The sequence below is a fragment of the Drosophila virilis genome, chromosome 4, assembly GCF_030788295.1.
Source record: "Drosophila virilis strain 15010-1051.87 chromosome 4, Dvir_AGI_RSII-ME, whole genome shotgun sequence".
Lineage (NCBI taxonomy): Eukaryota > Metazoa > Arthropoda > Insecta > Diptera > Drosophilidae > Drosophila > Drosophila virilis.
This window is the reverse complement of record NC_091546.1, coordinates 28,840,188-28,854,787: the sequence shown is the minus strand read 5'-3', so window position 1 is coordinate 28,854,787 and position 14,600 is coordinate 28,840,188. Positions and strand designations below refer to the sequence as shown.

The window sequence follows — 14,600 nt, the reverse complement described above, 5'->3', positions numbered from 1 at the left end:
GAATAGAAGCGTCTATACACAACGCGATATACACGGAGACACTTATTTCTGATTTTCAAATTACAAATTGGCTTGCAAGTAAAGATCTCTGGGTTATCATTATATTTCTTATCTGAAACCGCCATACAAAATCCAGATCATTCGAAGAAGTCTCCAAGAGTGTCCGAACTTAAGTATTCTAGGCGAAACCGGGCCAAGACGGTGACTTCCTGAAGAGCTTTAACGCAAAATGTTCTCGGAAAATCTAAAAGGCCAGAGAAGTGCGTCGAATGGGGAATAACTTGAATTTGCTAGAGGTCTTGCAAAGAAAAACCATATGAGTCGGCCACAGCGTAGAGAAAGGCTATTATGTTCCTTATATTCTGCGTTTTCCGGCTCAAGGTTGTGCCGGCTAGGTAGATAGGGAGAAAAGGGAATTAAAATGAAAGCATATTACAATATCACACGAACAGTTAAACATATTAAGTTTTTTTAAATATTCAACAATAAATATAAACATATATATATATGAAATTTTTGGTGTATTTATATATATTTATATATATATATATATATATATATATATATATAAATACACCAAAAATTTCAAATAAAAAATCGTTCAAATCGACTCGAGTGATTCCACAGTCCTATACCACAAAGATATCAACAAACCTCGAAGGAATTTCGAAGGGTTGCTGCAAAAATTGGTAGACCAGCAGTGAAAATGGAAACCGAAAACTCATCCCTCCCTCGCCCCAGGCTGAAGGTAGCGGCAGCCTAATATTTGATTACCAATTTTCTATATCCTATTTTTTTCTGTAAAAGTAAATAAAATATATTTATATAAACTTTCTCTTTCTTTGGAACATATTATTTTCGAGATTTAAAAAAATCAATAATGTGTGAAAAGTAAGAGGTCGACTTTTTAGTAATTGCGACTGTCAAAATATCTGAAAAAAGCAATGCGACCAAAGACAATATACACACTAAGATGAGTAACGCCCATACATTTGCATGCGCCAATTCATCTAGACTGGCTTTCTATCTGGCTTTTACGACTTACAATGTTTATTTATTTATATATTAATGGTCGACAAAACGAGTGTCTTCCTCATTATTCAAAAGATTGTACAATAGAATTATATGCTAAGAGCCTAGTTAAATGATACAATTTTCTAAATAGCATCACCGACCGATGGAGGTGTTTTATTTGCCAGTCCGGCCAGCTGTGCCCCTTTTCACAGCTAATTTTGTCAGTGACGCTATTAGAGCCTACATCTAAGCAGAAGGTTGTAAGTACGAAAAAAGTGATCTCAAGTAAAATTAAAATTAATCTTAATTTGCTATATTAATAAAGAAAATACAATAAATAGGAAAAAAGAAAGTAAGAAAATTGTTAATAAAGTAAAGCAATGTAAGTTAGATAAAGAGTGTTAAGTAGATAGGACAAAGAGAAAAGTAATGGGAAATCGCCGACCTGGTGGGGGAAATTTTTTTAGCCTGTCTGGCAAGCTATGCCCCTGCTCATAGCTGGGAATGGTCAGCGACTTCCCGAAGGTATCCTGAAAGCAACGATTTTATTAGGGGTAGAGACAGTTCGGTAGAGAAAACGTGATGCAAACTATTATAATTTTTACATAGCACGCGAAAAGGATTGTGCATAGCGTAATCTGTTGTGCACGTAGATAGTAATAAGGGGCGATAATTTCTGGTTGGTCTAGCCGGAACAGAGAATTGAAGACGCCCTAGCAGAAAAGGAGAATCTATGTCGCCAATAATCAACTTATGTAGAAGGGCAACACCGAGAATTGTCCTACGGTTGGTTAACGACGGAAGGTTAAGAAGAAGCAGTCTGCTGGAGTAGGACGGCAACTGAAGATTAGGGTCCCAATTTAAACCTCGTAAGGCAAAAAGCAGAAATTGCTCCTGAACAGATTCAATACGATTCTGGCTATTATACTGTGGAGACCAGATGCAAGAGCAGTATTCAAGGATAGGGCGAACAAGAGAGATGTACAGAAGTTTTGTTATAAAAGGATCGTTAAACTCTTTAGACCATCGTGTAATGAATCCAAGTACACCTTTTGCCTCATTAACAATGGTATCTATATGAAGATTGAAACAGAGTTTAGAATCAAAAATAACGCCTAGATCCTTAACTGTTAGTATACGTTGCAAAGGGATATTGTCGATTGTATAACTGACAAGATAAGGTGTAGTACGATTAAATGTCATAAACATACACTTTGAACAATTTAGATGCAATTGATTGGCCGAACACCAAAGTTGCATAGCGTTCAAATCGTCTTGTAGACGAGAATGATGTAGGGGGTTAGTGTATGATAGAAAAAGTTTGACATCGTCCGCATACATGAGTACACGGGCATGTGATATAACAGAGGGAAGATCATTTATAAAAAGAGTAAAGAGTAAAGGTCCAAGATGACTACCTTGAGGAACACCAGAAGTAACGTGAACCCTTTTAGAGGTAGTCAACCTCAGTATTACTCTTTGGGTCCTACCTTTTAAATAAGAATTAATCCAAAGTAAAAGGGACAGAGGGAAACCTATTCGGTCAAGTTTAAAAAGTAAAATGTCATGGTGCACAGAGTCAAACGCCTTACTGAAGTCAGTGTAAATGACATCAGTTTGCATTTTCGAAAGGAAAGCATCATTTACCAAGGAAGTAAATTCAAGCAGATTGGTAGTAGTTAACCGATTCTTTACGAATCCATGTTGAACAGGGGAAACAGCTGGTTTGCAGAAATGCTGCGAGTTCGAAGTGATTATTTGTTCAAATAATTTAGGAATAGCGGACAGTTTTGCAATGCCCCTGTAATTTTGTATATCAGACTTCCCACCTTTCTTGTGAAGAGGAATGATATAAGATTCTTTCCAAAGAGATGGAAAGACAGAAGTTTCAAGGGATAGATTAAAAAGCTTTAGCAATGGATAGAAAAGGGAAGAACTACACTCCTTGACTAGACACTTAGGAATATTGTCCGGCCCAGGAGAGTAAGAAGATAGATAGATAGTTTAAAGCTAATAGGAGAGAGGAGTGTAAAATAATGGGGGGAGGTATAGAACTAGCGGAAGAAATAGTATTAGGGTAAGAATTAGTATTAGGACAGACTGAAGAGTAAGTTGATTGGAAAAAATTAGCAAAGAGGTTAGCAGAATCAGTGTCATTGCTAGCTTTATCCATCCCAAGAAAAAAAGAAGATGGCAAACTTGAAGATTTGCGCCTTAAGTTTACAAAATTATAAAAATGCCTCGGATTTCGGCCAAATTGCCTTTTACAACGAGTTAGATAATTCTCATAGCATTGAGAATTAAGAAGAAAGAAGTTCGACTTGGCTATGGAATATTTAGCCAAGTCTGTACACGAACCAGACTTTTTAAACTTTTTACAATATTTGGATTTTACATTTTTTAGATGTAATAATCTGGGAGTAAATCAGGGTAGTTTTGAAAAAGTAGTCGAAGGAATTGACTTAGGAATACACACATCTAAGAGGGAGTTTAGGGTGATATAAAAAGAATTAATGGCTGTATTCATATCAACTGAGTCATATAAGAAAGACCAATCGGAATTGAATAAATAAGCTGATTTAGCAATGAATAATTTCCTTTGCGTAAGCAACGGCGGGGCTTATTGGCTGATGAGCACGAAATGAAATGATTACAATTAAGCATTGCAATCTCTAAAGTAGGATGATATACATCCTCAGGAAGAGATAAAGAAGCGGACCTAGACACATTAGAAATAAGGCAGTCGTTAACAAATACAAGGTCAAGTGTTCTATTCATATGATTAGAAATTGAATTGATTTGAAACAACGAAAGATCAAGCATGCAGTCTATAAAATCGTGCTGTGCTGAGGGCACAGTGAATAATGACCAAGAGATGTTCGGTAAATTAAAATCACCCAACACCATTAATAGGTCATTATCACGCACGTGTGAAGAAACTTCTTTAATACAAGTAATATGATTCATATAAACTTGAATATCAGAAGAAAGAGGGACATAAGAGCATGTAATATAGATATTTCGTGTAGGAAAATACCTTAACTGAGATAATCTCAGCGTCAGTAGGCGTACTAAAATAGAATCGTTCAGACTGGAGAGTGGCTTTAACGGCAATTAACACTCCACCACCTCGAGTCGGCCGATTATTTCTAAACAAAATAAAGTTATGCGGTAAAATCTCAAAATCAGATATGGTTGAGTTTAACCATGTTTCTGAAAATGCTATTATGTCCGAATCGAAGGAAGTGCTGGCAATGAAAAGATTTTTAAGCTTTGAAGTGAGACCTCTGACATTCTAATAATGAATAAAGATTTGGTCAGAAGATGAAGCTAGTTTTTTGGGGCAGAAATGGTACCCTGTATTGAAGGGGCTGGAAGGGTGACAGGCTGGTTACGCTTTTTAGGCTTGAACTCATGAATAATCATGTGTGGAGGCCAAAATTTGGGATCACAAATGATTGGGAACATATCATGTGAAACATTTATTTTGAATGATGATATTTCACGAGGGGTGGAGAAATTGAATTTGGTTATTGACACGCTAGCAGAAGATTTGCTAGCAATATAGGCTGCCAATGACTCAGAAGTGGTGTCCGACGAAAGTCGTGACACAAAAACTTGCCTACGAGGGGCAACTACCGTTAAAGTATGCGCTGATGGGGCTGTAGGTAATACAGGAGTTGGAGGAGCTAACGAGGCACAATGATTGTTTTTAACAATCTGGGCAAGATTGCGCACAGGTCTACCTTTTGCGGCAAGGAGCTGACGGGGCTCTACTGGGACTAGTACAGGGGTTGAAACAGGGGTAATTGGACAGTCGCTTGGAGAAGGCGATAAAGACAACATTGGAGATACCTCCAAGTTGCTAGGAAGGGACAAGAAAGTCGTAGGTATCTGAACAGACGTAGAGGGCATTTGCAAAAGTTGAGGCTCCAACCGGCGATTGCTTGGGGACTCAAATTTATATTTGCCAAGCAACTCGAAACTGAGTCAAAATTACTCGAGAGCTGCTTAGCCACATTATTTTATTTTAAGAATTGACTGCTCACAGAATTATACATTCTGGAGAAATCAATTTGCTTGCCGATGCATTCTGGGCACGACCAACGCAAGCCACCGCAGCCCTTCTTGGCAATAGCAGCGATCTTGTCGCAATCACGCCCAGTGAGACCTGCACATTTAACATGCATCATAATCCCACACAGCCAGCAATTAACAAATTGCGGCAGTGCAGAATCGTCAGCCTGCTTGAACGTGCACGGCTTCTTACAGCACGACATAATTATTAAATGCGTATGCAAGTTACGAGAGCGCAGAGCAAAACGAAAACGGTGCACAAGATAGAGCAAGTAAACACTCAAAAAACAATTATTCGGACACAAACAAATTGTTTGGTGCGAAAAGCAATAGAAAGAAATTTGCGAGAGAGCGATGCACAAGCAGAAAGTATGCAGCGAACACACGCACAAACCAGTGTATGCACAGGGGAGCACCAAGGCAAAAGAATCAAAACAGCCAATAACAACAAACACGGAAAAGACGCCGCGTTTTATAAAATGCAATAATTAACAGACTTACGCTGCACAACAGATAACACTTTGCACAGTTTATAAAAGCTTTTTAAATAAAGCACCGAAAAATGCAAAATTTTGAAATAAAAAGCAGGATAGAAGCGCAAAAATATATAAAAATCTTGGAGCACAAGTAAAACACGTCAATCACTCTCAACTGAGAACTCTCTCTCAACTGGATGTTTGAATTCCGAAGTCGCGGCTTGCTGATGCTGACACGAGCAACGAAGTTAGTCGCCAGCCTGCCTTCAATGCATAAATACATACTTTTTTTAAAAGATACATTACCCTAGATACTAACGAGAAAATGATACAAGAACAATGCAAAGGAAATACCATACATAGATTGATTTTACTTCTGTTTTTTGGACAGTGTATGCTTGCGATGTCTCAGCCAATGGCGTACAAGCACCTTTGTTTGTTGGCGAAAATTTATTTCGTTGCCACCCAGGGACTTTGCCCGAGCAGTGAATATTAACACATTTAAATATGCTGTTGTGTATGTATGTTTATTCACACGCATACAAACATAATTCTGGCACGACCCTCATAGAGCAGAAGCTAAGAGTACATTCTATTTTTACTGTTTTCGCTCTCTCGGCCGTGAGATCGCAATGATACAGATTTCGTTTTCGTTCTCAATTTTTAAGAAATCAAGCATTTTGTTGTATGGCATTACTCATCTTAAACACTAAGATTATTGTCTTTAATACATCGTCAAGGTTAGTTACACGAAGCGCGGGTATGCCTAGATCAGGTAGCGCGTTTCTATCTCGAAAATTAAAGGAGATTGGTATTGCCTTTTTAGATGTTATCATATTTTATCTACTGGTATTAATTTTAAGTTATAGCTGTCAAAGTTGTTGATTTTTAAGGTTTTGATTATGCTGTAGTGATGTATAACCCCGTACGCTACAGCTGTTTAGTGTAGAATTGTTGATAATGATAGTGCAAGCAGATGGATCAGTCCCTGAGAACCGATGTGCCAGTCGGCACTGGGAAGTCCGTAACAAACATCTTCTGTCAGGATGATATATAATTTTTGCCAAGCCAAGACCTTTATTTACTTCAACACCTCTAAAAGATGTTTTTATTCCATACTGTTCCATAAATATTTTACAAATACATTTTAGTACATCCCTAAAAATGCCGTTCTTTACAAAAATGAGAGCTTACTTCAAAACAAAATTTAAGTGTATCCAATGTCGGTATTTGTACAATTGATATAGCAATATTTTGCGAAAAAAAATTTGGGGACTTCCGGAGTGTTATCGCAGACTAGGTAAAGCACTTCTGGGTTAAATGGGGGGAGTGCCATCAGATTCAAATTGGATAACCTTACGCGGAAATATAGGTAATATTTTTAGTTGCTGTAGAAAGTCGATTAATATTATATTTTGTAGCCTTGATAAACATAAATTGGAGTGAATCATTTCTAAAGGTGAGGACAATTATGGGGCTAGATATGGAACCAAAGTATTTTTAAATCATACAGGGTTTAAATATGTGAATGATATGCGAAGTACATATTGCAGATATTACGGAGTATAGTGAATATAATTTTATTGCATTCAACCCCGACGCTCCTCTATCAAAGTGAGCCTCCTTGATATATTATGCTATTAAATACAATGTGAAAATTTGCTAGAGTAAAAAATACCAGATAATATCAGCCTTTGTAATTTAAAAGGCCAGTTGCTTATATATATTGTTATATGTGTTGTGAAATGATTACGAACCAACTCCACCAAGACACTGGAGATCTAATAGCTTCGAACTCCAGGACACATTTTTAAAGTTTTTCATCTGCGAGATGGTTGGCTGTCATATATCCTTCTGAAAATTGAAAGAAAAAAAAACTTGCAATATTTATGCAGCTACCTGCACATTTTTCGTTACTCTGAGGAAAACCCCAGCGATTTCCAATGCAATGGTATTTTTCTTATTAACTACATAAGCCGATCGGCAAGCATGAAAAAGGAAATTCTGCACGAAAGCTTTCTTTAAAAATATACATTATCGTCTTTATCAAACTGTTCAAAATATTTCTAATTTTTATCGAATGGTTTCCCAATAAACGTTACTGCTGTTGAGCCACAGTTGCCAGTTTATTTTTAATATTCATATACAATATAATATTTTTATTCTTTTTATTAAACTTTGAAAAACTTCCATTTTAAATATGTGTTACGTTGTCAATGTACACAACAGTTTCTTAGTATTCAATATATTTCAGTCGTTCCCCGAAAATGTAATGTGTGATTTGACTAAGGGAGCACAGTTAGTTTAATAAGCGTGACTGTTACTTAATAATTGATTGCAAAAGTCATAGTCCCTTTAAAATACCTGTTATTTGGATTCGATAAGTAAATTTAGCACATCTCTTTGACTTATTTTGGGTTGGCATCAAAAAGATAGGAAAATGAAAACGGTATTTAGTTGTTATGAAGCACAAACATGTCTTATTCAATATTAATTGTAATACGCGTATATTTATATTAAGTTAACTTCTTTGTTTATATTTCAGTCATCTGTTATTCGGTCAATTGTGGATCTGGATGCACAAATTACGGAGCAATTTGTGACGTTCTTACTAAGATTTGCTTCTATAAAGTCTCTTAAAATTCACTGCAAGTTTCTCGAAATATCGTGCGACGGGATAGCTTGGATTTCTACATGGATTGCCTTTATTTGGATAGCAAATTCTAGGAACTTATACCAAATGCAAGCTAATATGCTTGTCGGATTAATTTTAGATATAATTGTTGTGGCTGTGTTGAAAGCATACGTGCGTCGACGAAGGCCGGCGGTCGTCAAGGATATGCTTGTAATTGGTCCAGATAAATATAGCTTCCCATCAGGACATGCCTCTAGAGCTTTCTATGTTCTAGTGTTCTTTACAAAACTGCATACGCTGCCAATACTATTTTGGATGCCAATGACTGCATGGGCTGTAAGCGTTGTTCTTTCTAGGCTGATATTAAAACGGCACTACCTTTTAGATGTTTGTGCTGGTATACTGATTGGAATTTGTGAAGCTTTGTTTCTTGGGATAATTTGGCTAAGTGCGGAAACGGCCTCTTCAATGATTAGATTCATATCTGACGAAAGTGTTGACTAAAATAATTATAATTGTTAGAAACCTGATGAATAATCTTACTAGTACTTGTCAATTAATACTGGCGGATGATTCATTTATTTTTATATGTCGATATTAAACCAAATGTGTTTGTTAAACTATTTCTTTTTAGGGTTCCATTAAACATACCAATAGAGGAGATGCGTATCTAACAATAAAACTGGGAGAGAGGAGTTAAAAATTATCCGCTAGGTGAAAAACAGTTTTTCTTATTTCTTTGTGCTGATTTCTTGTGAATTGTTTCTGATATGATGCCTCTAGCTAATGAACCCTCTGCATAAAGTTGAACCAAAGACAATATAAACACTAGGATGAGTAACGCCATACAACGACATGATACTATCACTAACCAAACAACATATGGACGGCGATGGGGCCTCTCGCTTCCTGTGCGGCTGGTCCAAAGTCGCCTTCGTGTTTGTTCGGGTTTCATGAAACGGCATCGCTGCTTTTATTTATTCCCTCGCACTACAAGAAACTGCTTTGGCTTACTCTCAGTGCTCTTTTAATTTGTGTAATTACCGCTGTACTATCTATGTGTGTATTTGTCCGCATAAGCAAAAATGCCCACAAATTCAATTTTTCTCGAAAGTCTGTGGTTTTCTTCCCATTTGAAGGGACAAGTAATATGAAATAATGAAAGGGTTTTCCACGTCACTGCGAAATTCTTGCATTTTAGCTCGTTATCGTTGGTAAGCGTTGCCATGTGTGCATTTAAAATATTTTGGACTCGCTACTAACGCATACTTGCATATTTTGTATATGACTACATACAACATTTTATGCGCTTGTGGGCCTGTTCGTTGCCGGCCTGCCTGTCCCTTGCAATTTTGATAAGATATATATATATATATATATATATATATATATATATATATATTAATACACACATAAAAACAAATGTGTGTGAATGGGCAGATCATGGGCGCAAAAGAAAATTCATTATTGGCACGCGTCTGAAGTGCTTCCTTCTTATTTACGATTTCGGGTGTGAATAGAGCAATGAATGTTGACCCCATTACCATTTGGCCGAAAGGGTCAACTTTTAGTGCAGGTAAAATTACTGATCACCTAGATGATTTTATGAACAGCGGAAATTAGTTCAACAATTAAAATCTTCAAATATATCAAATACAAAGTATAGATTATTTCTTTATAATATCCATAATTTTCATTCAATTTATTTAATCAACACGCGTGCCAATAATGAATTTTGCTTCGCGCCCGAAATACAGAAATCACAAAAGCTGCAACCAACAGGTACACAAGCGCATATATTGTTCTATTCAAATACAAAATATGCAAGTATGCGCGAATAGCGAGTCCAAAATAGCTTTGGTACCCTTACCAACGATAACGAGCTAAAAGGCAGGAATTTCGCAACGACGTGGCATACCCTTTCAATTTTTCATATTACTCGTACCTTCAAAAGGAAAGAAAGCAACCAACTTTTGAGAAAAATTGCATTTGTGGGCATTTTTGCTTGTGTGTACAAATACATACATAGATAGTACAACGGTAATTACACAAATTGAAAGAGCACTTAGAGTAAGCCAAAGCAGTTCCCTGTAGTGCGAGGCAATACAAAAAAGCAGTGATGCCGTTCTATCGCACAACTCATATGTATTTCTGACTCTCTTGTTGTCTAAGGCGCGAGCGTGTCTCGAACCCGAACAAAAACGAATGCGACTTTGGACCAGACACACAGAAAAAGATAGGCCCCATCGCCGTCCACTGATTGACCAGTCTATATGTTGTTTGGTAAGTGACTTTACGAAAACAAAAGTAAAATCAATCTACATGTGCTATTGCACAAGGTGCGATTTGTGATAAAAAAGTTTAATATTAAACTTTTCTGTACAATTTATCAATGTAATATATATATATAGGTAAAGTATTATTCATATAGAGTTCAATATTTCACCTGATTTGTCCGCGACCCCAGAATCAAACCACCTACTAGAAGAATTCATGCCATCTTCGACTGCGCTCGTCATGATACCATCAGCCAACTAAGTTGGTTTCTTGGGATCATTAACTACTATCGCAAATGGCTGCCATATTAGTCGCATACTCAGGAGTGCTCTGAGCTGCTAGGAAATTAAAAAAAAAAAACGACAGTGATGCGTCTGATTTTGCTATTGGCCGTACTAACAAGTGAATAACAGCTAGCAGCCACTTGTTTTTTATCTAAGATGCTAAGCAACGCAGAAAATGTTACAGGATATACGATCGAGAGTTACTGTTAGTATTTGAAGCCATTAAATTTTAAGCAATGGCTTGAAGTAAGAACGTTTATTATCAAAACCGATCAAAACCCTCAGATATATGCTTTAAAAACTGACAAAAACCTTTTGATCTATGCTTTGAAGCAAAGACCTAATTAAGCCTTACGTCAACTTCGCCAGTTAAATCTACTTTTACAATTTTCTACTCACATCATTCATGTTACAGGAACATACAACACTGTTGCGGGTGTACTTCAGAAAGTTCGCTACGATGACAATGGTAGTCTATTTTGCGATGTTTCCACGGGATGCGTGCGTCCGTATGTACGGAAAGCTCTGCCACTGCAAGTGTTCTCCTTCGTACAAAATTTTTCACAACCCAGTGGCAGAGCAACTTTGCAATGAAAAAAAAAAAACTACAATGGCTTTATTAGCTGGTGCAGGAACTGTTTTTCATACCAACGCGCGAATATTAACAAACATAACCATCTGGTCCTAGACAAAATGTGATGAAGTCCGCCTCGAATTGGTGGTTATGCCACCGCATCAAAACTTTATATATTGGCTAACAATGATTGATCGTTTTAGACGCTACCCAGAAGCAGTTATGCTTACAAATATCACTGCCAAATATCTCGCGTTCTTGAGCACCTAAAACTATAATGCCGGGACTCAAGGTACTCAATTCAAATACTCTATATTTAAGGAACTAACTCATCATGTCGGTAGTGAACACATCCATACCACTGGCTACCATCTACAATTAAACGAACATCTAGAGAGGTGGCACCGATGTTTTGAACCAGCCTTGATGTGCCACTCGGGACACTCGGGCACACCACCTCATTTACCAACTTAAGTTGTTTATAACGCAGATACGTGCCCTTCAACTTTTATAAGCGCTTTTCTTGATTAAATGCGAAATATACGTGTAACTCAGGTTATTCGACATGTCAGTCAAAAAATATTTTTCCACATACGGGCCTTCAAAAAGTCATTCAGCGCTACAGCCACAGAGTCCGCAAAGTGGAGATCAACGGTAAGGTAGTTTCAGTTTGTCTTTACCCAACCTAGCTACAAGCACACACTTTGTAATCTGCTCGTCTGCGAAGATAAAATCATGCAGTGCTGTCAGTTTTTATTTTTCTCGGCAACAAAAGTGCAAATCTCAAGATATCGGACACTAAAACTTCCTAAATAAAAACAATTTTTAATTAGGAGAATGTAAAAGCATTAAGCATAGCACATATAGACTGGACAACCAGTGTGCGTGCGTGTGTGTGTGTGTTCGTTTTTTTTTTTTTTTTTTTTTTTTTTGCTTACGGCAGTGAGTGACATCTTCGTAAGATAGTGATGGCCTGGGCCATATGGCCATATGCACGATTTGCAGACTCCGTCAACACCTACTTACTAAACTCTGTTTACACACCATATTCCCCGCGGGATCACCGCAAGGTATTACTTCGCGGGATCGGGTTGCCTATTTTAGGCTATCTCTGTTCATCGCCGCTCTTTTTCGTTTCGTCTTAGATCCCTTTGGATGCCTATAATAAGCTGGCTCACATCTCTCCAATTATTGTTTCCTTCCAGCATGATCATCAGCAGCCCCTTAGGTGGACGCACGAATCCTACTGTGTTTCTGTACCACGGACAGTGGTACAACATGTGTTAAGGGTCTTCGTCCAGATTTGGGCCATTCGGGCACTCTGGAGTGCCGTGTCCAGTAAAAAACTATTTAAGGTGGAAGTTCATTTCTCCTTTCCGTCTGTTGGTCCATTGCTCTAGGTTTGGAATAGGCTGGTGGGTCCATCGTCCTTTATTGGCCGCATTTCTTTTTTTCTGCCAGGTCGCCATTGGTGCTGCTCTCTCCGATCTCTGGATAACGTCCTTGAGACAGCAACATCCATCGCTATCCTGCCTGCGTATATTTGCGACATTTCCCTCGCAAGTATATTCACTGGCATGCCCCCCGCCTACGTTAGGTGGCATCCTAGAAAGGACTGGCTGCATTTTTACAGCTTTCTGGCTAACATAATCAACGTAGGGTCGAAAGTTAAGCATGTTATCTAACATGACCCCCAGATACTTGATGGAAGCCTTCGACTCAATACTAACGCTGTCTACATGAAATCTGGCCTGCCAGTTCCAGTCTGGCGCCACTCATCCAACTGGCCACGTTCCTTATGGGTGCATTCGCTGCCGCTTCTACTTCTTTTAGTTCTTTGCCCACCACTACTACCGCCTGATCGCCTGCAAATCCTATGATTCTCCATCCCTGGGGCAATTGCACTCTGAGCACCTCGTCGTACATTATGTTCCACAGGAGTGGTCCCAAGACCGACCCCTATAGGACTTCTGCTGGGACCATAAAACTCTTAGCGCCGTCATCCGTATCATAACTCAATACCCGATCGGACAAGTAGTTGGATATTATACGGAAAAGGGAGGATGGTATCCCTATTCGGTCTAAGGCTTCCAGTATGCGAGACCAGCTTGCTAATTGAAAGCATTACGAATGTCCAACGTAACCACCGCGCAACACTCCTTGTCTCCCCACCTCAATTGGGTTCCCTCTATTGCTTTAGTATAAATATTAACCACCGCCTGAATTGCGTCGACCGTAGACGTTCCTTTCCGAAATCCGTACTGATATATTGACAGCGCCTCTTTCTTTCAACGACACTCAGAAAGGCGGTTGGACACGATCCTCTCCAGCGCTTTTCCCGTCGTGTCCAGTAGGCAGATTGGACTGTATCCCGGGGTTCCTATATTGGCTTGTCCCCTTTCTGGGGCGTTTCTGTCGCCAATTTTTTGCTTGCCCTCACGACTTCGACCGCCGATACCTGCTGCACTAGCTCCATGCTACGTAATCAGTTGACCGTCCCTAGTTGTGAATGTCTAGGGAACAGTATCTCGACTAAAGTGGCGAGTGCAGTCGGACAGGTGACGCGGTCTGTTCCTTGGCTCCGGATATTTTTTCTTACGACGTTGTATGCCATACCTCGTGGGTTAAGCAGGCGGATTTGCTCTGTATAATGCTCCGTTTAAGGGCTCGTTGGGAGCGCCTTCTCGCACATAGCAAGCTTTCTTTAGATCGCTGATCTCTGCGTTTCACCAGTAGCAGGGTGATGGGCGCTGTATGTGAATTCATCGCTCTCCATCCACGTAGTCAGCGAGATGCTAAGCGGGGTTAGGTCCACTGCCCGTCATTTGCAAGCCTTTTGCCGAGATGACTTTAGCATCCGATCGAGTTCTCTTGTCCGAGTTGCAGTCGTTGGATTCCGCTCAGAGTTCGTCTCTGTGGGGACGGCTGTTATTACACCTAGTGATGATCTCTCCATTCTGCTGCTCTTTGCAAAAGCATCACAGCTCTCCTGTATTATGTTGTAAGTTCCATCGTTGTCCAGCCAGCCAACGTTAACTATGCTAAAGCCGCGTAGTTGCGCTGCTGGTAACGCCAGCAGCGTAGCGGCTGCACTATGTATATCGTATATATAATGTTAACAGCGCTAAGAGAGAGAGTTTGTTGTGAGCACATATGCATATACATATGTTATTCCTACTGTTTCTGTTAGAATTGTTAGAATTATTTCTGTTATTGCTGCCACGTCCTCTATAGCTATTGTTGTAGTTTTGGTTGTTGTTATT

At 38.8% G+C, this 14,600-nt stretch overlaps 1 protein-coding gene and 1 long non-coding RNA gene across 2 annotated transcripts; both read left to right on the top strand.

Moving 5' to 3' along the window:
- Positions 1-7,867: 7,867 nt before the first annotated feature.
- Positions 7,868-8,825, top strand: LOC6634138 (polyisoprenoid diphosphate/phosphate phosphohydrolase PLPP6). The gene is made up of 2 exons (XM_002057388.4): positions 7,868-8,016; positions 8,113-8,825. Exons 1-2 carry the CDS (start codon positions 8,008-8,010, stop codon positions 8,704-8,706), a joined length of 603 nt encoding a protein of 200 aa, XP_002057424.2. The 5' UTR covers positions 7,868-8,007; the 3' UTR covers positions 8,707-8,825.
- An 802-nt stretch (positions 8,826-9,627) lies between these two features.
- LOC138911235 (uncharacterized) lies at positions 9,628-12,277 on the top strand. The gene is made up of 2 exons (XR_011416659.1): positions 9,628-10,485; positions 11,179-12,277. It is a non-coding gene; the product is annotated as an uncharacterized lncRNA (long non-coding RNA).
- Positions 12,278-14,600: the final 2,323 nt, after the last annotated feature.